The sequence below is a fragment of the Felis catus genome, chromosome B2 (genome assembly GCF_018350175.1).
Source record: "Felis catus isolate Fca126 chromosome B2, F.catus_Fca126_mat1.0, whole genome shotgun sequence".
In the NCBI taxonomy this organism is placed as follows: domain Eukaryota; kingdom Metazoa; phylum Chordata; class Mammalia; order Carnivora; family Felidae; genus Felis; species Felis catus.
In genome coordinates, this window is record NC_058372.1 from 127,745,432 (window position 1) to 127,770,121 (window position 24,690).

General features: G+C 35.3%; 1 protein-coding gene and 1 long non-coding RNA gene across 2 annotated transcripts in view; one reads left to right on the top strand and one right to left on the bottom strand.

Annotated features, from left to right (window-relative positions):
• Window positions 1-24,690, top strand: part of VTA1 (vesicle trafficking 1) — a 69,473-nt gene that overhangs the window by 22,394 nt on the left and 22,389 nt on the right. Inside the window, exons 3-5 of the mRNA XM_003986613.6 lie at window positions 2,569-2,696; window positions 3,363-3,438; window positions 20,160-20,268. Of these exons, the coding sequence (XP_003986662.2) occupies window positions 2,569-2,696; window positions 3,363-3,438; window positions 20,160-20,268 (313 nt within the window). The remainder of the gene's footprint in view (window positions 1-2,568; window positions 2,697-3,362; window positions 3,439-20,159; window positions 20,269-24,690) is intronic.
• LOC123385561 overlaps window positions 8,432-24,690 on the bottom strand; it is a 28,544-nt gene continuing 12,285 nt past the window's right edge. Inside the window, exons 2-4 of the long non-coding RNA XR_006598349.1 lie at window positions 23,386-23,470; window positions 17,671-17,723; window positions 8,432-8,674 (exon numbers count right to left, since the gene is read on the bottom strand). This is a non-coding gene — a long non-coding RNA (uncharacterized LOC123385561). The remainder of the gene's footprint in view (window positions 8,675-17,670; window positions 17,724-23,385; window positions 23,471-24,690) is intronic.

The following is a 24,690-nucleotide window of genomic DNA, read 5'->3' on the forward strand; positions in this document are numbered from 1 at the left end:
TTATAGATGTTATAGATGGCCTTTGAGTCATTTTTCACAGGTGACAGACCCTTTCTAACCTTACTTCGTGCAGTCACATGGATGATTGATTTGAGAATTCTTAGATAGCTCTTACAATAATGAAACGGGCTATTTATTTAGTGAAAGGGACATTGAAGAAAATGGTATCAGTTGCCTGTAGTCTCTTTGTCTTACTTTCGGTACCAGGACACAAGGTACTTTTCTGGTCCAGGCATTCTTCCCTGCTAGCAGAAATGTGGTAGGTGACTAATGTATGAGTCACCTTCTTGAACCATGATACAATTTCACAGGTTATATAGAGGCATCGATCCAGGGAAAATTGAATGGGTTTGAAGTACAGGAAGGCAGGGGGAGCCATAGTAATCCCTCTTAGTAATCAGGGCTCCACCCTGTGCCTCCTCTCCCAGCAGTCCTGGTTTCTCTTTTAACAATGTCAGGGTCTACTCGTCATTAATTCATCTCTTCAGAGGCTGTTATATTAATAGCTGCAACTTTTTATTTACTTATTTAATTATGTGCTTCTGCTCAGGAGAATTATGAATCTAAATATTTATTTGACCAGTTGCATTATTTATTTAAAGACACAAAATTTAGATATATTAAAAATCAAAACATTTATAATAGTCAGCCCAGAGCTTTTATAAATGTTGATAGTTATCCAGATCAAAGCCTTATTAGATTAAACAGCCATGGGCAGTAGGGTTATAACTTGATATGGGCCTTCTGACCCGGAATCCCTGTCATTGCAACTTTTAACCACTGATGGTGAACCTAGTGGCACCACTGATGGAAACCCAGCTGCCCTTGAAGGCTGTCTGTCCTACTTCTAACATGGGTTCTGTAAGTACAGGAAAAATTTGAGTACTCTTTTTTTGGAAGGTGCGGTTAGGAGAGGAGAAATATGTTCCACACATAACAATATATTTTTAAAATCCTGTCACTAATAAACTATATAGCATATATCTCTTTATTAGTTTCACAGTATAAAAATAATAACTAAAATAATAGCTTACGGATAAGACAGAACTCAGAATAGTTATTTATAGTAAGTGAAGTGTAAAATCACATTTATAAAGGGACTCGGCAGGAGTGTATTATTATCTAAATTGCACAGCAGGTAGAATAAGCATATTGCATGGTGAGAGCCCATCCGCCTGTGCTGTAATGTTTAGTGTATGTGCTGCCGAAGTGACCACTGAGCTGTAATGTTTAGATTGCAGTTAGTAAACTGAATGTATGATGCTTTTGCTGCCGATATTTCACGTTGAAGATGAGATGAAATGACATACTCCCGCTAAATTTTTCTAGAACTAAATCTAGAATTGAAGCATATCATAGTATGGATACAGTAAACTAGTGTTAGATGTGGGTTTTTTCTGTTTTTGATCAGGATAAGCATAGGGAAAACATTCTTAAATTCCAACATTATATCTCTTCTGGAACTTAAATTATTCTGTTGTAATTTTAAGGATACTTATTTTCCTGATTTTGTGAAAAATCCTGAAGCCTTTTTTTAAATTTGATTTTTTACTTCATGGTGTCTTTGAGAAAAACCATTTTTAAACAGTAGTGTGGTACTCAGATCTAATATTTCAGAAAGTCATTTCATTCCAGTAGAATAGTCTGGGTAAGATGTAGGAACTTAATTTGTTGTGTTTAAAATATTTTAAATTATTGGGACACCTGAGTGGCTCAGTCGGTTAAGCATCTGAATCTTGATTTCAGCTCAGGTCACGATCTCACCATTGTAAGATCGACTCTACACTGACAGTGCAGAGGCTGCTTGGGATTCTCTCCCCCTCTCTCTGCCCCTCCCCCGCTCACTTTCTCCCCCTTCCTCTCTCTCTCTCTCTCTCTCTCTCTTTCAAAATAAATAAATTTTAAGACATTTTAAATTATTGTATGTGTGGGAAAGGGATGTACTGACTGAAAATTTACAGTTGCGAATTGTGTTTTAACTTTGAGGTATTAGGCTAAATTTTAAAAACTTCTGTAATCCTAGTCTCAGTTTGTGATCTTATACTGTAGAAATAGATCTTTTTTTTTTTTTTCACAGTATCCTCTGAGTGATACTATTTTAGGATATAATGATTTCCCTAATCTCATTTTTTATATTTGATAGAAGAAATTGAAATGGGAATAAATTAAAATTTTAAATTGTGATTAGGAATTCCTAATCATAAGAATTTCCCAATTCTGTTTTTAGGATACCTGATAGTATATTGACTATTATCTTGAAATATTGTCTGATCCTTTACATAGATAGTTGGATGTGTTATCTTTTTATTCTTGCTTATTTTGATTTTTAGAGCTAAATTATCCTTTCAGGTTATTATAAATATGTTTCTTCAAAATTTTGTAAACATTGGATTTTCTAAAAACCTTGGGCTAAGGGAGAGCAATTTTTATGAGATTTCATTGATAGATCTACTGAAATGGGTGTAATTTTTAAAATATAAAATGATTATTAGGATTATAGGATTATTTGTACTTAAGTAGACTTCTTGTGAGTCCAAATCTTAAGCTTTGTACCTGATTTAATTTTAGCTTAAGAAACAGTTGGGTGATAATGAAGCTATTACTCAAGAAATAGTTGGTTCTGCCCACTTGGAGAATTATGCTTTGAAAATGTTTTTGTATGCAGATAATGAAGATCGTGCTGGACGATTTCACAAGTAAGTAAGGCAGAAAAATTAAATTAAACTTAAAAATTGAAATTACTGTGTAACTGGAATTATCCAGTCTTCCACTGAATGCTTTCAGACCTCTTGATTAATGATTTAGATTTTTTTTTTAATTACTTGTAGAATCTCAGAATGATTTTGAGTTACAAGAGCAATCCTGCCTTTTTAGAGAAAATTGCTGAAGGAAGAATACCAACGGCAGATTTATTTTTTCAGTGAATACTCTGCAAATAGCCATTATTTAACATTTGGTAAAATCTAAGAGTTGATTTTAGCCAACAACAGCCTGTTTCAGTGAAACTGATTTTTTTTAATTATCACAACCTGCCAAGTGAAATGATTTGTCATTATTTTAATAATAACGCAAAGAAATGAACGTAGCTTGATACAGATTTGGATAATACTATAATTGCATTTTTTAATGAAAAGTAGACTATAAAACTTTGCTGTAGTATATTTACTTATGAGTGTTGTTACTTTCCCCCAATACAGATTATAAAAGGAGCTTTGTTGTGGTCTTGAAATCTGATTTTATTTAAAACATTAATTTTTGACTGCTTTTATAAAACACTAGAATTTTTTTTCTTATAGTTACCTGACTAATTCTGCAGCTTAATGGTTTTCATTTAACTCAACCAGCTCTCTCTTCTTGTTTAGAAACATGATCAAGTCTTTCTATACTGCAAGTCTTTTAATAGATGTCATAACAGTGTTTGGAGAACTCACTGATGAAGTGAGTATGCATTCTTTATTGTTTTATTAGCTAAAGATCGGTATTGGCCCCCCTTTTTGGTTTTGTTATTGCCTTGCTTAGTTACAGCAGCATGCCTATCAGAAATGCAGTGTAAGCAAAAAATGTTCCACTAGCTACATTTGTAAAAGTAAGAAGATGAAACATTTCTTAATAATATATTTTATTTTTAATAGTATATGTTCTTTACATCTAGTGTGTATTTTACAATTTGGCAAAAGCATAGCTAATGTATTGGGTATCACAGGTTTAGGGTTTGATTTTATTAAGTGTTTAAATATTATTAATCCTGTATACTAGTAAATTTCTACACTGTTATTTCATCAATATACTGGGGGCAGAGACTTTTAGGACCTTCTTCCTATTTCATTTCTAGTCAGAAATATTATGATTTGTCTCATTGTAAAGTACCCATAGAACTTGATATTTTCTGAGATGCTTCATATCCATTTTATCATGTTGTTTCTCATAACCTCTAAGGTAAGTAGAGCATATATTCATTTTATACATGAGCAAATTGAGGCTAAGTGATGAAGTTATTGCTGTGAGTTCAGTGTTGTTTTCACTGTAGCAGACTTTACCATTGGCGTGGAAATTGTGCTTTTTGAGAGGGGAGATATTAATCTAGAGACAGAAAAAAAAAAACAGCTACAAATGAGACTGATAAAGCCATGTTATATTAGTGATTTGGAATTTATGAAGAACATTGCTTTCTGTGATGTGAGTTTTTTCCAAATGATAAACAGCTCATAGTATAAAGTTCAAAACAAAATGAAATATTATTTATGAGATGTTTGCACTTTCATAAAACAGAATAGAAAAACTGTGTAAAACATTATTTATGTTTAAAAAATTTTTTTTAATGTATGTTTAGTTTTGAGAGAGAGAAACAGCGTGAGCAGGGGAGGGACAGAGAGAGAAGGAGACACAGGATCCAAAGAACACTCCAGGCTCTGAGGTGTGAGCACGCAGCTGGATGCAGGCTCCGACTCACTGACCGTGAGATCATGACCTGAGCCAAATCGGAGGCTCAACTGACTGAGCCACCCAGGCGCCTCACCATTATTTATGTTTATATGTAAAATTAAGTTAAGCTCTGGGCTTGATGATTGTAAGCTAGGTTTTTGCATTGGCAGAGATGTACAGGACGTTTCAAGGTTCTGCCCAGTAAGGAACAGTTTTTTATTATGTGGAACTGTACTGTCTCTTTTATTTCAAAACATCAAGCATCCCTGGCCTTGCCCACATAGCATTTCCCAATCATTCAGATAACCAGAAGCCACCCCCAAATATTTCCAAAACAATGCCTAGGGTATGGGGCAATGCCCGTTGTAAGTCAGTGTTTTTGAGTTTCCTTGAGACAAAGTAGTATAAGAGAAAACAGACTTGGAGTGTGAAACCTGAAATGCTTCTCAGTGGGTATCCCTTCTTTGTATTCTGAGGTCCCTATAGATCCACTCTGTTTTAGCGCCCTTTCCCATCTTTTATTGCTGATCTGATGTTCTTTCTGTTTTTCCGGTGTGCAGCACCATACTAGATACTTGAGGATACAGAAGTGGTTTAAACATGATGGTGGAATAGTCACGTTTAAAGCTTTAGATAGTTCATTATGGTTTTGGAGAGTACCAGGTGGGTGAAGGAGAATAATGAGGCTTCAGATTAGACAAGTAAGTCATAAGACAGATCAGAAGGAAGATAGAAGGCCTGGAATCTTCAGTTAGTGGGTTTTTTGAATAAAGAACTATACTCGGGTGTACTTTGTATGCTAGGAATCTGTAGAATGGACTAGCAGGAGGAAGAACTGCAAGTCATTTGATGAAAGAACTGTTAATAATTATTGTGGAACTTTGTACAAGGTAGGTTTTTTATTTGAGGAAAAACGATATGTTCAGACAGATTATAAAATTTGAGATGCAGGTATGACATCCACAAATAAATCAACACAAGACTCTTAGAAATAAAGACAAGATGGAGCGCCTGGGTGGTTCAGTTGGTTGAGCATCCAGCTTCGGCCCAGGTCATGATCTTGCAGGTGGTGAGTTCAAGCCCCGCGTTGGGCTCTGTGCTGACAGCTCAGAGCCTGGAGCCTGCTTCAGATTCTGTGTCTCCCTCTCTCTGCCCCTCCCCTGCTCGTGCTCTGTCTCTCTCTGCTTCTCAAAAAGTAAAACGTTAAAAAAAAAAAAAAAGGAATACAGACAAGAAATCTGCAAAAATAGAGGTGACAGTTCAAGTTAGATTATACAAACACTAGGGGAAGAAGATAGTTTGAAAGAGTAGATGGTCAAGTAAACATCCTAGTAAACACCTATTGAAAATGCAAGAGGAAGATGTGAATTAAGCAATACAGAGGTGAAGAAAGTCAAGATATGAGAGAAGATCATGATAAGGCAGAAAAGCAGATCGAATTTGCCCAAGACTTCCAAAAGGACTGGCCTTGCTTCTCCCTCTTCTACTTACTTAGGGAAGCTGCTTTTGTTGCCTTTTCAGAAGAAAGACCACAGTCCTTTGAACTTTTAAATGCCAACTGTGAGGATCCCCAATAGTAGATAAAGTAATAATACAGGGGAAAAGAACAAAATGTCCAGAAGTCCTAAGTGAGTAATGCAGGTTTTTTTTTTTTTTTTTTTTTAACTTAAAAGATACATGGATACTTGCACATATAATTAGCATGAGGTTCATCTGCATTTCAGAAGAAAAATCTAGGTTTACATTTAGATATCCCTAACAGAGAACAGCTTCCTTAGTTGTTTGAATATAGTAACTAGGGCAGGGACTCTGAATATTTGGGTAAATGGGAGGGCTTCAAAAGGAGTTAGGGGAGATTGTTTAGAGACTGAAGATACTGAAGAATATATGTAGCAACAGAGTAAAGAGACACTTTCCCAAAATGTTGACGCTCTTTTCTTTCCCTGTCTCACCACCCAACCTGCTACCTAAGTTCTTCTGCCTTGCATTGGTACTAGACTCAAATAGCATCTGTTTTGGTGGTTAAAGGATCCAGGTAGCTGGAGGGGTCCAAGATGGTACAGAAGTTAGGCATTCTAAGGCCAGCCTGAAAAGAAAGTGTTGTTAGTTATTTGATTGGGGTGAGGTTTATTCTTTCACCTTCACCATGTAAATTATGCATATTGATTGATTGATTAAAAGCAATCTTGTTTTTTAAGTTTATTTATTTAGAGAGACAGAGAGAAAGTGCCAGAGAGAGAGAATCCCAAACAGGCTCCACACTGTCAGTGCAGGGCCCGATGTGGGTCTCGAACCGACATACTATGAGATCATGACCTGATCCAAAGTCAAGTCGGATGCTTAACTGACTGAGCCACCCAGGTGCCCAGTTGTGCACATTTAAATTGAGAAATGTGTGTACACACAATTTATGTGTAATTATATTTTCACTGACTTACATATGTTATAACATGCAAAGTTTGTACATCCATTGAAAGTTGTGCATATCAAAATCAACAAATTGCTTGACACACAGTGCTGACATTTCTCATATTCATTATCATACAGTGCTCTTATATGACTTGTGAACTGATTTTTGACCATGAACTAAATACAGAGAGTCGGCCAACAAGGAAAGTAAAATAAGGGTGAGACTGACTGTCCATCTGCCATTAACATAATGCCTAGGCCTACCAGTTTATCGGCATACTTGCAGATTCTCTTTTCTCTTACTTTTAATGTTGAATTTTTGTTTCATCATGTTCCATGTCTGCTAATGGCATCTTCATCATTATTACTGAGATTTAGGTTTTTCCAAATAATGGTTTGAAATGTCAGATAATTGTAGGTAAAGCTCCACTGAGTGGAATAGGGAGCATTCCACTCTGGCTGTGACTTTACCAGCTGTCACCAGTACAGATGAGCAGGATGGTGATTGGCATCAACCCTCTGCCCTACGTCTTCGTGGGTGTCCTAAGAAAATCTGAGGCTTGTACTTATTTACTTGTGATGTAAGCCCAGTATGCCTAAAACAAGACACTGACTCTTATAACATTTCTTATTTCAAAATAACTGTTAAAAAGATGAGCTGTTTTAGGAGTGCCTGAGTGGTTCAGTCAGTTAAGCATCACGATTTCAGCTCAGGTCATGATCTCGCAGGCTGTGAGTTCGAGCCCCGCATCGGACTCTGTGCTGACAGCTCAGAACCTGGAGCCGGCTTCAGATTCTGTATCTCCCTCTCTGTCTGCCCCTCCCCCACTCACGCCCTGTCTCTTTCCCTCTCAAAAACTGAATAAGACATTTAAAAAATTAAAAAAAACAAAACTGTTTCAAAAGCTATGGGTATCAACTGGCTACTTGAAGCATTTAGCAGTTTTAACTCATTCCCTCCTTTCCACTTCCACTTAGTTTCATCCACTTGAAAAACACTAGCAGGAAACAAGTGGGAAAAGAATGAGTTTAAGGATTTCAGGTAGGCAGATTTTTTTTTTTTTTTAATATATACTCCTGTAGGTATAGTTCAGGATTCTATAACTTATTTGTTCATGTATAAGGTGAATGCAGTGCTGCATTTAACTAGATAAATGCCAAAGCTTGTTAACAAATCTGCAGCTTTCCTCAGAAATACTTGTTTTCCTTGCTTCTCAAAGAATGCTGTTTTAAGAAGTGCTAAAATCTATAACAACACAGTGGGGAGGAGAAAAGCATTATAATTGTCTCATACTTTTTATTTTATTTTTATTTTTTTTTTTTATTTTTTTTCAACGTTTTTTATTTATTTTGGGACAGAGAGAGACAGAGCATGAACGGGGGAGGGGCAGAGAGAGAGGGGGACACAGAATCGGAAACAGGCTCCAGGCTCCAAGCCATCAGCCCAGAGCCTGACGCGGGGCTCGAACTCACGGACCGCGAGATCGTGACCTGGCTGAAGTCGGACGCTTAACCGATTGCGCCACCCAGGCGCCCCTATATTTTTAAATTATCTTTTAACTTTATCATCTTTACAAACAAGGGAATGGTGGTTTTTAAATTAATGTTTTTTAAAGTTCTTAAAATGTTGTTTTGTTTTTGTTTTTGTTTTTTTGTGTTTTTTTTTTGCTATCAGCCCTGAAAATTTACTTTAAAAGTAAAGAGATAGTGGTTGTCAAACGCAAGCCCCACTCAACTCCAAACCAAGAAGTCATTTTACCTCTTTGGACTTGGTTTTTCTTCTGTAAACTGGGAGGCCAGCTCCACCAGTCTATGAGTATATGTGCCATGTGTGGGAGAGGTGCTGGGAAAAGGAGAATGAGAAACAGATGAAAAAGCAGACAAAATAAGGAGAAAAGCAAAGCAAAAATAGTTTTAGGTTAGAAGCTACAAAAGGAGGGGTGAAAAGCTAACTTACATCGTTACATAAATGAAAGTGGGAAGTAGACCCACTGAAAATATCACAAAGTACAAATTTCTAGTAAGAGGAAGGGAGAGGAAAGGGACCATTATCCGAGTGTTGTAACACAGAGAGTGGGCAAGCTGAACACCACCTGGGGCCTTCTGTATGACATTTGTATGTGAAAATTTTGAGTCTTCTATAATGTATTGCCTTGCAGGGAGGACTTTGTCTCATTCTACTCTTACATCTTCTTTGGCATTAAGTGTAAATTTCCACCCTGAGGAAAATCTCAGAGTAAAAAACAGAGGCTTTTTTGTACCATTAACATAACAGTGATTAGTTGGTACTTCAGATGTTGCTATAGTTTAGCTTTTCATTTTTCTGTCTATAGATGGAGATAAGGTTCAGACTTGTTTACACAGAACAACTTTCCTAACTCTTCTAAAATGTAATAGATTTCATTTACTCACAGCATTTTTCTTGGTCTGTTCCCTGACAATTTTCATTTTAAATACAGGTCATAGTTGCACAAAAGTAAAGTCTGTATCTTCTTTAGTTTTTGACTTTTTTTTTTTTTAATATTTTATCTGCCACCATTCTGTATCTTAACTCTGCTATCTCTGTTTTAGTTGTACCTGTTTAACTCTTTTAACTGTGCCTTCTATAATTCCATCTCCGTATTTAAATTTGTTGTTAAAATAAACTTCTGGCATTTCTGTAGCTACATGGAAATCAGTGTCCCAGTTTTAGCAATAGAATCACCAGACTATATATTAAAATTTTTAATTTTGTATTTTAAAGCAAGGGATGTTTAAAACATAAATACTTTATTTTCCTTCTATGGTATCTTGTGCAGTCTGTTCATGACCAGTATTGTTGATAGACTTCTATTGTATTTTAGATTTGTTTCACTTCTTGCACTGTTGAGGAGCAGACAGCATTTTGCCCTTTTTCCTTCATGGTCTTTGGTTTAGGTTTAATACTGCAGTTTAGGAAGAAAATAAAAATCGCAGGTAAAAGGTAAAAATACTATTCTTATCTATTGAGTTTCTGCTAATTTGGGGGGGACTCAAATGAATATGGCATGTTTTCTTGCCCTCACGGAGCTTGTGTTCTAATTTGAAAAGAGAAGCAAACTAATTAATTATGAGGATATATGGTGTAGTAATGATAAAGTACAGGGAAGAGATTCCACTCCCGCCACTTGCCTGGCACTGTGCTTACACAATTTAGATTAACCTTATTTCACCTTTTACGACTCTGAATTACAGTAAGAACACCAGTCAGAAAAATATAAGTACTTTGTCCCCAGATGCTGTGACCCAGAACAGTATTCTCAAACTCTGATGAACATCCAGCCTTTTTTTTTTTCTTTTTTTTTTTTTTTTTTTTTTTTTTACTTTGTACTTTCCATTATGTTGCAGACTGATAGTTTCGTAAAATACAGGTAATAATTGAATTACTAGAAAGGTGAAATTTAAAAAAGATGTGTAAGGGGCACCTGAATGGCTCAGTCAGTTGAGCATCGGGCTCTTGATTTTGACTCAGGTCATGATCCCAGGATCCTGGGCTTGAGCCCCACATTGGGCTCCACGCTGAGCAGAGCACGGTGCCTGCTTGAGATTCTCTTTTTCTCTCCTTCTGCCCTTCTCCCCCAGTCACAAGCTCTCTCTCTCTCTCTCTCAAATAAAAATTAAAAACAAAAAAATTTTTAAAAGGACATATAAAGTACAAGCCTAATTTGTTATAAGTTTCCTAAATACTCCGAATTTCTGTACTATCTTGTCACAAACTGGTAAACAGTTTGCACACCCGTACTGAGTGTCTTTTGATTGGCACTGATCATTGGCTTTTCTTGAAGCCCCCAGAGAATCCTGTTTATATCCTGATCTGACTCTCCCTGCTCAGAAAACAGAGCTTTGCAACCTTAACGCAGTGATTATATATATGAATAGCAGGCTGGGAAGGAGATAATCTGTCTAAAGTATCCATTTGCACTAGAAGGTTCTAAATTAAGCAACATCTTATTGCTAACCTAGAAACCATGGTGGATCAGGAGTAATTTATCTAATTACAAAAGCATGTGTTCAGTACATACACCATACCTTAGGTTTTTATACTTTCACTGTATGTACACTGAAGGTCCCAGCAATTATAATAACAAACAAAAATATGAGGGTAGTATCTCTTACTAGAGTAGGAATTCCATATATTTTGTATTTGTTTCTGTGTAATAATTGCCAAGAAGTGTGTGCACCTCATATTCATTTAATTGTGAATGAATGGAGTATGTTTGCATGTAGTGTTAGCACAATGTGACTAAGAATGCTACAGGCATTGGCTTCAGAATTCCATACGGACTTCATCATTGTGTTACTTTGGTAAGTTATTTGATTTATATAAGCCTGTTCCTATGTTTGTAAGGTGAAGAAAATTATAATAGTTATTCTTTCAAGTTTTTCTAGACTTCAAATGAAAAACTGCATGTAAAGCCTTTAGCAAAGTGCCTAGCATATAGTAGATGCTTAAAAAACATTAGTTTTTGCTTCCACTCCTTGATGGATAATGTACTGTACTATATTTATAAAGGGCATCAGCAAATACATGGCAGTTTTAATGCAAACTATCCTAAATTGCTCAATCTTATGTATTTACTTAAGATGAATTTATGCCTTATTATACAGAAATACTTATTATACAGAAATAAGTAGGCATTATATATCATTACCACTATGTTTGGAGACCCATCATGTGCAGTTGGAGTCCCAAGAAAGAGAGTAGAAAGAAAATATAGAAGAAAAAATATTTATAGAAATAAATGACCATAGATTTTCTAAAATGAATCCAACAAAGTCAGTGAACCCTAAGTAAAATAAATACAAAGAAAACCATACCTGAGAACATTTTGGTCAAACCAGTGAAGTTCAGTGATGGAAGGGAAAATCTTGAGAGAGTGATCTTGGGAAATAATACATTGTACAAGGGATAATGTGCTTTGAAGGTAACAGTGCTTTGAAGGATAGTTGACTTCTCATTTTTTGAAAAAGTAGTGGCAAAAAGATAATGAAATTCACATATTTAAAGCACTGAAAGGAAAAAGGAAGAAAAAGCAAGGAAAAAAACCCTGTCAGTGTAGAATTCTGTATAGAGCAAAGCTATCCTTCAAAAAATGAAGGTAAAATAAAGGACATTTTCAGGCAGGTTAACTCACTGCTAGCAAATCTGCTCTAAAGAACTAAAGAACAGCAGAAAGAAAGTTTCTTTGGCCTGAAGGAAAATGATACCAGATGGCAGCTTGGATTTCCAGGAAGGAATGAAGTACACTGGACATAATATGTAAATAAATATATTTAAAAGACTATATATTTTTTCTCTTCCTTCATTTCTTTAAAAGATCTATGCCTATTTAAGTAAAAAATTATTATAACTATATATACATATTTGGTAAACTCAAAAGAAGGCAGATAAAGGGAAGAGAGGAAAGTAAAAACAGGTGGGAGTAATATAAAACAATTTAGCAAATTTTAGGCCTAAATATGGCTATATCAATACATACTATAAATGTAAATGGACTAACACTCTAAAAGTAGAGACTGTCAAACTATATAAAAAAGCAAGCTATAATTTTATACTGTTTACAAGAGACACTTTTTAAGTACAGAAACATATTTTGAAAATGAAAGGACAGAAAAAATATTGAATGCCAATACTAAATAAACAAAATTCCTGGTGAAATATTAATATTAAACAAAGCAAACTTTAAGAAGATGTGTTAGTAGAGGTAAAATGGGACATTTTATAACAATAAAGGGTTCAGTTCATCAACAAGGTATTATAGTTATAGATGTGTACATACTAAGTTGTAATCTACATAAAACAAACATTAATAGAAATAAAAATATAGAAAAATTCATAATCACAGTTTCAAATATTAACACCCCCAGTTATCATTAGAATGAGTAGTTTAAAAACAGTAAAATTAATAAAGACTGGCCAAATATTGGTTAGAATGTAGAAAAAATAAGAGCTTTCATACATTGCTTGGTGAAAATGATAAATGTTATAACCACTTTGGGAAAAGATTTGGCATATTTTTATGAAGTTAAATATACACCTACCCTTTTACCCAGCAATTCCTCCTTGGTATTTATCCAAGAGAAATGAAAACTTATGTCCAGAAAAAGACTTGTTCAAGAGAGCTCATAGGAACTTTATTCATAATAGCCCAAAGCTGGAAAGATCCCAGATGCCTACCAACCTACGAATTGATCTCAGCTGTTACTGAGATGTAAAAAGGTACTGCCGATATACCCTGCAACACGGATGGATCTTAAAAAGATTATGCTGAGCAAAAGAAGACTCAAAAGAATGCAAACTGTGATTCCTTTCATATAAAGTAGTACAATATACAAATTTATTCTAGTGAAAAAGTTAGGGTTTGTGTCTGTGTATGTGTGTGCAAGGGCAAATTGATCTGGAAAGAGATATAAAGGAAACTTCTGGGGAACTAGAAGTATTCTATTTTGATAGGAGTATGTTTTATATAGGTATATCTATTTGTCAAAACTCATACACAAGATTTATGCATCTCAAGGTGTATCACTATTGCTGCAAAAAAAGTTAAATGTTGAACTATTGTTTATAGGTTTGGTTTTTCTTAATGGTATTAGGTTGGCAATTCCAAAATTGCTTATTCTGTAATCTAGGATGGAGCATAGGAGTAGAAATATATTGAGAGAGCCAGTTTTCTCACTTCTGGGGAAAGAAGTTACAATGGGATGGGAGAAGACCAGATTGTGTTATGCTGTTGGGTTGGAATTGGAGATGTCCATATTATTTGTGTTTATTAAATATATTAGATAAATAGAGCAAAATGGATACATGTAGTATAGTAATTGTATAGTAGTATAGGTAGTATATATACTATAAATGTATGTATAATATATGTATTTGTGTATATACACATATCATACATACATAGATGTGTGTATGCATGCACATAAAATATAGTTCTTATAAGGGACCTAGAAGCAATGACGCACCAACAGCTATGAGAGTACCCCAGTGTCTGATTTGGGGTTCTAAATACTGTTCATCTATAAAAGGAACCAGGACTCTTATAGAAAGGCTGAATCTAGGACTGGGTCAGGGAAGACACTAGATGAAGCTGGTCCTTTGTCTTGTGCTAGAAAATAAAATGTTTATATGATCTTGGGAACATATCAAAAGGATCCAGAAACCAACTGGAAAGGGTTTCCACTGTCCATGCTGGGGACAATTTGAGAATCAAAATGAGAATGATATTAGTGATAGCTCAATGAATAAAATAAGAATCAATGGGTCTGTACTGAAATATACAATGAAATACATGAATGAATGAATGAATGAATGAATGAATGAATGATGGAAAAACAGAGAAGGCCTTTTACAGTAGAATTCTAATAAATGTAGAAAAATGATAAAGGTAGAAATAATCGGGTTTAAAACGAATGGGTGGGAAGTTTGATGAAGAGTGAGGTATTTCTGTTAGTTTCTAAATGTCTCCTCTCAAACTGCGTACTAATTTTAAAGCAGAAAATAGTCTCAATGGAGAAACCTGTGTGACATCACTTTAACCAAGTTCTCAAATCTAACACAACCAGTATTGGAACCAACCAATACCATATGCCTTCTAATAAGATGAAGTGAAAAAGACAAACATCACTTCAGTGCTAATCCTGCTAAAAATGCATAACCTGAACCTAATCATAAGGAGATATCAGACAAATCCTAATAAATACATGCTTTACAACTTAGGCTGTTTTGTTTTGTTTTGTTTTGTTTTGTTTTTTAATGTTGAGGTTGAGAAGCAAACACTAACAAAGGCTGGCGGTTCCAGATTAAAGACTAAAAACACATGACAACTAAATAATGCAAGCTTCTTAAATGATATAAACCCAGAAGAGGAATAACTACTGGGGGCATTAATAAAATTGACAGAATTTGTTGGAACTGTGGATCAGAGAATATTCTTATATAAGTGTTAAATGTCCTGATTTTAATAACCATTGTGTATAAGATTGTCCTTGATCTTAGAAAATGCACAATGGAAGGGTAAGGGGCACAGTGACTTCTGACTTACTCCTAAATGGTACAGAAAAAAAAATGCATATATATAAATAAGCAATTTGCATATTGATATATGCATAAATATGTGTATATTAATGGATTGATAAAATGTAAACAATTGGGGCATCTAAATGAAAGGTATATGAGAGAGTGTCTTGTAAAACTTTCTTCTAAGCTTCATGAAGTTGTATAAAAAATTATTTCACAAAGCTGTGTGTGTGTGTGTGTGTCTCTCTCTCTCTCTCTCTCTCTCTCTCTATATATATATATGTATTTTAAGATAATTTTGGTTCTTTCTTACCCCAGTGGATTAAGTATTAAACAGTTAATAATCATACCTTCTTTGAAAATCTTTTGGCTAAATGTGAATGTACATTCCAAATATTATAAAACTAGGATAGTTAAATTTAAGTATTTGTGTATTATAGTTTTGTATATTTATTTATGTAAGTACATGTAAATTTAAATGTTTATGTATTATGGGTATGATTTTTTGGTACAGTTTTATAAAATTCTAGTTGTTTTGAAAAATATAAAAGTAGGGGCGCCTGGGTGGCTCAGTCAGTTGAGCCTCCAAAATTTCGGCTCAGGTCATGGTCTCACGGCTTGTGAGTGCAAGCCCCTCATGGGGCTCTGTGCTGACAGCTCAGAGCCTGGAGCCTGCTTCGGATCTGTGTCTCCCTCTCTCTCTACCCCTCCCCCACTTGTGCTCTGTCTCTCTCTGCTTCAAAAATAAATACACATTAAAAAAGAAAAATATAAAAGTATAAAAATGTTAAATATATCTTAATAATACATGTAATATTTGTACATGTAATTTGTGATTATAAATACTTCAGTGTTTGAGTCATTGTGGTAATAAATTTGTTGAATGTGTGTTTTTCAAGCATTTCTCATTGTATTTTGTCCAGTGTTCCTGGGAATTTAATAGAGCCCTTGTTTCTATACTATATTTGGGGCATCGAGGGGCTAAGTATAAATATATTATCTGTGGTATTGCCACAGAGTTAGAGATTATTCCTCTCCTTTGTATCATTAAGTGCTTTGAAATGTTATGAAAGCTATGGATTCTCTCCCATGCATTTGTGCATCACATTTTTGCATATAATTCTGCGAGTTTCACAGACACCCTCTACCCTAACCACTGACCCTTCTTTGCAAGCCCAAGTCAAACTGCATACTCGAATGTAATATTCACATTTATTCCTTAGTGAAAAATGTTTCATTCCAGTTTAGTGTTTTTTGTAGTATAGTTCCAAGACAGCCACCTTCAGAATCATTTGGGGTATTTGATTTTAAAAAAACATGTATTTCAGAATCTAGTATCCTATCATTCATCAAATATTTATTAAGCTCTACTATATATCAAACATGGTTCTAGGCACAAGTAATGCAGCAGTGAATAAAATCCCTGTCCTCGTGGGAATCATATTTCTCTGGTGGAGACAGACAATGAAAAAATGAATAAATAAAATACATAGTATGTCAGATGGCAAGTGCCATGGAGAAACTCAAGGTAGAGATAGGAAGGTCTATTTAAAACAGGTGGTTGGCGATGGCCTCACATTTAGCAACATTTAACAATGCCTTGAAAGATAAAGGGAATGAAATACAGAGATGTTCAGAAAGAGGCAAGAGAAAGTACAAACCTTTTGAAATAGTAAAGGAGGTCTGTTCAAGTTCAGGTAGTAGCAGTGAAGACTGGCTGAATCTGGAGTGAGAGAGATTAATAGGAGGTGAGGCTGGGGGAGGAGGAGTTCAGTGAGAATTGATAGGATTTAAGTGCTATTTTTAAAGTATTTCTTTCACTCTAATGGTCAAGTGTGGAAGTAGGGAGACCCATTAGTTCATTACTAAATAATCAAAACCAGAAGTAGTACTGGCTCAGACCAGAATTTGCAGTAGTAGATGCTGAGAAGTGGCTGGACTCTGGATATATTTTGAACAGAGAGCTAACAGACTCTAAAAGATTTGTTGGTAGATTGTAAGAGAAATAGAGGACTAAAAATGACTCCAGTGGTTTGGGCTTGAACAACTGCAGGAATGGAGTTGCCATTTACTGGCATATGAAGGAACAAATTTAGTAGGAAAAGATCAGAAGTTGGTGTTGAACTTTGAATGTTTTCAACTATCTGCCATACAAGTGAAATGTGCAGTGAATATAAGTCCTGACTTTCACAAGACAGAACTGAGCAGAAGATACGAATTTGGGAGTTGGCCACCTAACGTGGTACTTAAGGCCATAAGAGTAGATGAGCTCCTTCAGGTAAAGTGTCAGAAGAGAAGATGAGAAGTCCAAGCAAGAACTGAAGCCTCTGGCCTTCCCCACCCTGGAGCTAGAATCAGGAGCACCCTGCCAGGCAAAGAAAACCAGATGACCTTGATAACCCGGAAACCAAGTGAAAGGAGGTTGCAAAGAGGAGGAAGTGCTCAACTTTTCACTCTGATAGAGTCAAGTAAGATGACCTCTAAACTCTGGATTTTGCAAGAGAGAAGTAATCTGTAACCTAGACAAAAGCAAGAACTTGACTGGGTGGGCTCAAGACCAAAATCCAAGAGGAAGAATTGGAGCATTCTTTTTCAAAGTGGCTTTTTGGTATGCTAATAGAGAATGTTTTCATAAGATTTCCCATAGTTTAGGCTAAGAAGTTTTGTTACTGTATCTTCATGGGATTCTTACATGCACCAGGTTTGAGAACCGCTGCTGTAGCCTGTGCTTGGTATTTGCTAACCATTCTTCAGTGTAACAAGCGCAAATGATTTAAAAATTAAATGGAAATTCTACTTACCACTGTTGACTCTAGGGGCCCAAATTTGCAGTTGTCAGTGATTCTCATCAATCCTGTAACAAAACAGGAACTTAAAGGCCAAGGACAAAAGTAAAAGTTCTTTTTGTAATTCCTGTTTCCCAGAAAGGATGTCTAATTAGCCAAAAAGAGTTAAAAGATGTCAAAAATATTGACATCTTGAAAATTTCCTCTTAAAACATTGTTTTATATCTAGCATCCTTTATTTTAAAGAAAATAAAATTAAAAAGCAAATTCGTTGTAACAATTGCCAAAATGTTCTGTATTACATATTATAAGCTCCAGGTTGCAGGGGTGTTTTGAAAACAGTGCAGAATAAAAAAACTGTTGTATGGATTTATCTGCTCTGGGGAAATGTTTTTTTAATGTATATACTAAAATGAAGCCATCTTAGGTTAGCGTAACATTTTTAAACTTCACATACTAATGAAGGAACCCAATGTGGTTTAAATATTTACACTATTTGTACTATGATATTAGGAATGAAGGAACCTCCTGAGGTTAACACAATACAACTTAACCCAACTCAGTCTTTAGCATTAAATTATTTCATGCCAAGAATAATCTGTCCTATTCTTAAAGCTGAAGAAGGCAAATTAAACTTTCTTAAGCAATTTATTCATTTTCTTTCAAAGGGGTCCTCTTTATATATACTAAAGTACAACCTATATAGCATGCATTAAGTAGCTGACCTTTTAAAGCTAGTGTTCCCTTATTTCATATATTCCTAAATTGCAAAGTGCACTGTGCTAATTATAGCTTATTAAGGCAGCCCTGAATCAAGTGGTTGGCTTCACTGCAAAATAGTGTGATCTTGGGTAAACCATTTACTTTTGCATTGCCACTTCCTCATATTTATAATAATGGGATTGCAGAATCCTAAGAGAGAAAGGCGAAGGAAAGATTACAGACTTTGGGTAGTACAAGTGCCACGTGTAGTAATGGAAGTTATTGCCCAGCTTTCACTTTGGATTCCAAAGTTCACACCTACTTTGTTCATCGTTATCCCCAGCACTTAGCATAGTGCCTGACTTGAATAAATGATAAATTATGTGTTGACTTGCTGGTATTCAGGGAGCCTGATAAGGAAGTAAACATTTGAACTGAGCCTAAGGAGACTTTTGTCAGAAGAGGAAACCATCTTAGATAGGGAGACTAGCATGAGAAAACACTGTAGGTGAGCCAGTCCTATCTGGACTCTGACCTTTTGTGTGATGAAAATGAGAACCAAACAGAAGAGAAATAGAGGCTTTTTTCTCTAGAGTAACTGTGAAGAAATGAAAACTTTAAGTGTGAATGCTTCTTTTGAAGAGCTTCTTTGTGAAGTAGAATAAATTATAATCATACCTGGAAGAAAATGGAAACCCTGTACAAAAGACTTTTTAGTAGAATATATGAGGATTGTTTGATAAGAAAAGGGAAATTAAATATGGTACGAATTCAGTAATCTGGGAGTTAACTTTTTTTTAGGTATCTATATACTTATCTGTAGTAGTATCTAGATCATTTTGCATAAAAAACTAAGTATCTGTGCTGTGTGCAGTATTTCTATTTATTGGCGACTCAGTGCATCTTTGCAAAAGGCAAATTATAATTGTTTCCAACATAATGAAACCGCATACAAGTTGCCTGGAGATCTTGTTATGGTGCGGATTCTAATTCAGTAGGTCTGGGAGGTGCTTAAAGATTCTGCATTTCTAACAAGCTGCAGTCATGATTATCATAAAGGTCAGTTGAAATATAAACTAAAAATTACTAACCTATCCAAAATTCTAAAAGCTTTCACATTTATAAATTTTTGTCTTAATTTTATAGTGTGTAAGCATCAATTTGAAGGCAGGAAAGAAGAGGAGGCAACTCGTAGGTTCTTTATTGATATTTTCAGTTCTCATAACAACCCCATGAGGTGTATTACTTTTCCCCTTTTTGGAATTGAGGTAACTGAGATTCGGAGGTGGTCAAAAAGTTAAAAGGTCAGATTTGCCTAGCTGTCTGTCTAGTGTCTGTTTTATCAACTGCATCATCTTATTTTTCTTTTTGTTTTCATAAATGTGTTTTCATAGATTTGTACAGATCAATTTTTTCTTCTTTGGTGGAAATAGTTGAACCTGTTGTTACTATCTTTTACATTTAATTTTAGAATTCCATTTAGCTTAGTTCTCCCCTGTCCATTAGAGTTACAAGTTTTGCTGGAAGGACACTCCCATATTTTCATTGCAGACCTTTTCTAAAATTAGAAAATCATAAAAGGGAACTAGGCATGTATTTTGAGGAAGATAGCTTTTTATGGTCTGTCAAGCACCAGACAGCTGGTAGGATCCAGTGGGGAAAAGGGGATTCTTTGCCATATACTTGCAGAGATACAACATGCAAAAATGGGTTTTATCTGAGAAATACCATGTAGGTTATCACAAATGTATATTTTCATTTGACTTATTTACTGCAGTCTAATACTAAAATATTCCTTCTAGAATGTGAAACACAGAAAGTATGCAAGGTGGAAGGCAACATATATCCATAACTGTTTAAAGAATGGAGAGACTCCTCAAGCAGGGCCTGTTGGAATTGAAGAAGATAATGGTATGTATTTATTTATCTAAGCAAAATGATTTAGCAGAATCATAATTGTTCCAAATATTATTACTCAAAGTTTTTGGAAGAAACTGTACACTTTTGTTTGTCGCGTTAGTTCTAAAATCTGTGAAAGTTAAGTGTGAAATCATAAATCTAGGGACAGTGAGAGATTAGGGCCAAACTGCTCTAATGTCTGTGTCAACAAAATGGCCTGCCTCTCTCCTACCTATAATCAGATTTTATTCCAACATAGAACAGGCAATCCATTTATAATTTATAAAATATTTCCAAACCACAAAGACACTGTTATTTTTTACATATCTATTTGAGGTAGATTTTTTTGGCAGAGGGGAAGATAGTACATTCACATGGTTCAAAAGTTATAGAGGATATAAAATATATGAAATGAGTTTCTCATTTCCACCACATCCCTCATTTGCCCAGATTCTACTAAAACCCAAATAAACATTATTTTCAGTTTTTTGTGTACCTTTCCATATGATTTTTTATGAATTTACAAGTACATAGGAATATATATCCTCTTTTTTTTTTTTTAAGGTTTTTAATTATTTTTGAGAGAAAGAGCGGGGGAGGAGCAGAGAGGAAGACATAAAATCTGAAGCAGAGCCCATATCACCTGATTTCAAAAGTATTATGCTAAGTGAAAGAAGCCAAACACAAAAGGCTAAATACTATATGAGTGTATTGATATAACATCCCAGAGAAGGCAGTGCTCTAGGGACAGAAATCAGATAAGTGAGTACCTAGAGTGAGGGAGTGGATTTACTACAAAGGAACATGGGAAAGCTTTGGAGATGATGGGATGTAGTGGTTGTACAGTATATAAGTTTGTCAAAACTGTATACCCAAAAAGTAAGAATTTTACTGTATATAAATTATGTATCACTAAACCTGCCTTTTAAAGACCAAAAGGGTTGGGGGGAGACAAAGGAAACCTTTGTGTTCTATTTATTTAGTATTCAGGAGACTGTTTAGAGTGTTATAATGCCACTTGGTGAGAAAGGTACCCTGTGGTTTTGTATATGAATACTCTGTGTAAATGATTTTGTAGTCCACATCTTAGAGACGCAAGCTTTCATGCATTTCATGCTTTCATTTCAGGTTAATTTCTTGCTATCTATTCCTGAAGCACTCTTCATGATATGCCCTTAATATAATGTTTTGTTTTGTTTTGTTTTTAGTGTTTTTTAATGTTTATTTATTTTTGAGAGAGAGAGCACAAGCAGGGGAGGGGCAGAGAGAGAGGGAGACACAGAATCTGAAGCAGACCCCAGGCTCTGACCTGTCAGCACAGAGCCAGACGTGGGGCTCGAACCCACAAACCGTGAGATCATGACCTGAGCCAAAGTCGGACACTCAACCGACTGAGCCACCCAGGCGCCCCCCTTATCTAATGTTTTAAATAGTCTTTTACACATAGAATTCTTCTTGTAATTATTTTATGTAATAAATACCTTGCATTCATATAGTGCCTTAAAGCTTACAGATTATTTTCACATTTCTGAAGTCCTCAGAAATCCCTTAGGAATTGTTACTACTATTTTACAAAGGAGGAAGTTGAGGGGTTTGGGCCTGCCTAAGGACTTAGAACCTCACAGAGGAGAACTAGAACTTGAGCCTTGGCCCACTTACTCGGAGTCCTGTGTTTTTCACATTTTTCCTTTCCTACTTTAATATCGACTGTAGTCCAGAATGTTCTATGTCAGGCCTACTGTTAACAAGCGTCCATGGGAAAATGGCCAGCATCCTCAGGCTACAAAGCAAGAGTAACCACAATGTGGCATCAACCTACTTTACCATTTCTCCCTCCTAGAATACTCATCTTTCTTTACTTACCTGAATCCTGTCTGTGATATTTTCTCCTTCATCTGAATTTCTGCAGAGCTATTTTGTTTATATATGTTTGTAAAGTCTTTATAAAATATATAGCATTTAATAAAGTATCTTCATAATTTATGTTAATTTTTATCATTTATGGGGCACTTGCTAGGTATTAGGCACTGTGCTAAATATTTTATGTATATAATTTAGTTCTCAGAGTTTCTGAAGGTAGCTGCACATCCCTGTTCAAGCTCTAATAACTAGTTAATGAAACTCAGTATTGGAACCCAAATCTTTCTAATTCTGAAGTCTGTACTCGTTATACATTTAAGCAGATGCATTTTTTCCTTCAACCAGTTTGACATTAGATAACAAGACGTAATACATATTTGTCTTCCCCACTGAGTGTTACGAGAAAATTTCTACGTCAGCCAGTCAACATAACTGTTCATTTAACATTCTCTTGAGAGCATAGTACCAACATTATGAGGAACACTTCTGTGCTTTAGACATGATGTAGAGCCCTAAATTTGGAATGAACTCCCACTTCCCAGGATATACCTTTGTACTTAGATTTTTTAATGTAATTTTTTTCATTCATTTTTGAAGAAAATTTTTTTAAATGTCATTTAAATTTGTTTTAATGTCATTTTTTAAAAGTCATTTATCAGCTAATGCTGAGTACCAGGGATAGTACGAGGGATAGATACCAGGGAGTAACAGAGATAAATAAGAGACATGGTCCTTTACTTAGGAGCTTACAAGCTCCTTAGAAGCTTAGCTCCTTTACTTAAGAGCTTACGTCCTCATGGGGAGCAATAGGTTTAATAAGCAGTTATAATAAATACATGATAGTAAGAGATTGTGCTTATTGAGTCTCCAAAGAGAAGTTGAATTAAGTCAGGTAAACAAAAAACAAAGGATGAAAAAAGCATCTTTCAAAGCAGCAGGGAGACCAGTTGAGAACTGGCTGGACTGTAAGTATTGTTTGCAGGGAGGAGCATTTTGGGGAGTGAGTTGAAGGATAATTCTGCATATTGTGAGATGAATTCAAGGGCTATTAATGACCTAAATTATAAATAACAAAAACCTGGGTGAGATATTGGCCATGAGGATAAACAGAAGGAAGTGTAATCAATAGAACGTAGAATACTTCAGTGACAGAGGAAATGGAAGATGATCCCTAAGTTTCCAGCCTTTCAAAGAAATGACTAATACAACATGAGCAGGTTTGGTGGGGAAAATTAAGAGAAGACACTGAGATAGTCATGTGATTACTACCTGGAGAAATCGCAAGTGGCAGATCTTCTTCCAAAGATTGCAGGAGAGGGTTCTGGGCTAAAGGTAGAACTTTGGAGTTGTCAGCCTGAAAGCAAGAGATGAAACCAAAGTAAAATGTTGGATCACCCATGGAGAATGGATAGCTTAGGACCTAAGGCCAGAGATGGAAACTTTCTTCACATTCAGTAATTACATTAAATTGGAAACCGAAGCTGAACCACTTCTATTATCTGATAACATTTAAGGTGCCTTTTACACATTATTTGTAGTAAATTTACTCATGTTCTAGTTCTCATTACGTTCAAACATTTGGTTGGAGACACTTTACTTCTTGTATATGGTATACATATATTCTTAAATATACCATGAAAATATCTTTTTTATTTTAACATTTTATTTTTTCAGTACTATTTCAAATGTGTCATTTTAGGTACATCAAAATGCCTAATAGATAATCAGTGTTATTTTTTAGACATTCTTTCAGTATCAATGACTTCTCTAATATTAACATTTTTAACTTTTGCCCTTGAAAGTATTACGTTTTGGGGGCGCCTGGGTGGCGCAGTCGGTTGAGCGTCCGACTTCAGCCAGGTCACGATCTCGCGGTCCGCGAGTTCGAGCCCCGCGTCGGGCTCTGGGCTGATGGCTCAGAGCCTGGAGCCTGTTTCCGATTCTGTGCCTCCCTCTCTCTCTGCCCCTCCCCCGTTCATGCTGTGTCTCTCTCTGTCTCAAAAAAAAAAAAAAAGAAAAAAGAAAAAAAAGTTAAAAAAAAAAACGTTAAAAAAAAAAAAGTATTACGTTTTGATTATTATCATGATCACTTTTGTTCTGAAATGGTTTCTTTTAGGTTCTATAATACTACCTTATTAGAATATTAGATCTATATAATTTTTGTTGTGTTTTCCAAAAGTTGGCTTAAGTGGAGCTTGTAATTTGTATTCGTTACTTTTATTCTGTTTTTGTGGAGCTTCTAGATAGTAGAAAATGGTGAGTTACAGAATACCAGTAATAAATCCTTTAAAATATGAAGAGTTTTTTTCACTCTGTGCTTTTTCAAAACAACTTAAAATGTAACCTGGTGGCATAATCAGTGTCAATGTCATAACCTCTAACAGTATATGCTCAGAAGTGGTTTATGGCTCTACCAGAGGATGTCCTTAAATCTGAATGTGTAAGAGAAAAGTCTTCTTTAAACTATGATTTTCTCGATATACCATTATATTCTCTAGTGTTCTTAAATTAACTCCTGACGTAAAAAGTATTACATTTAACAAAAGTCTAATTCTCTGGAATTTAATTTCTAGT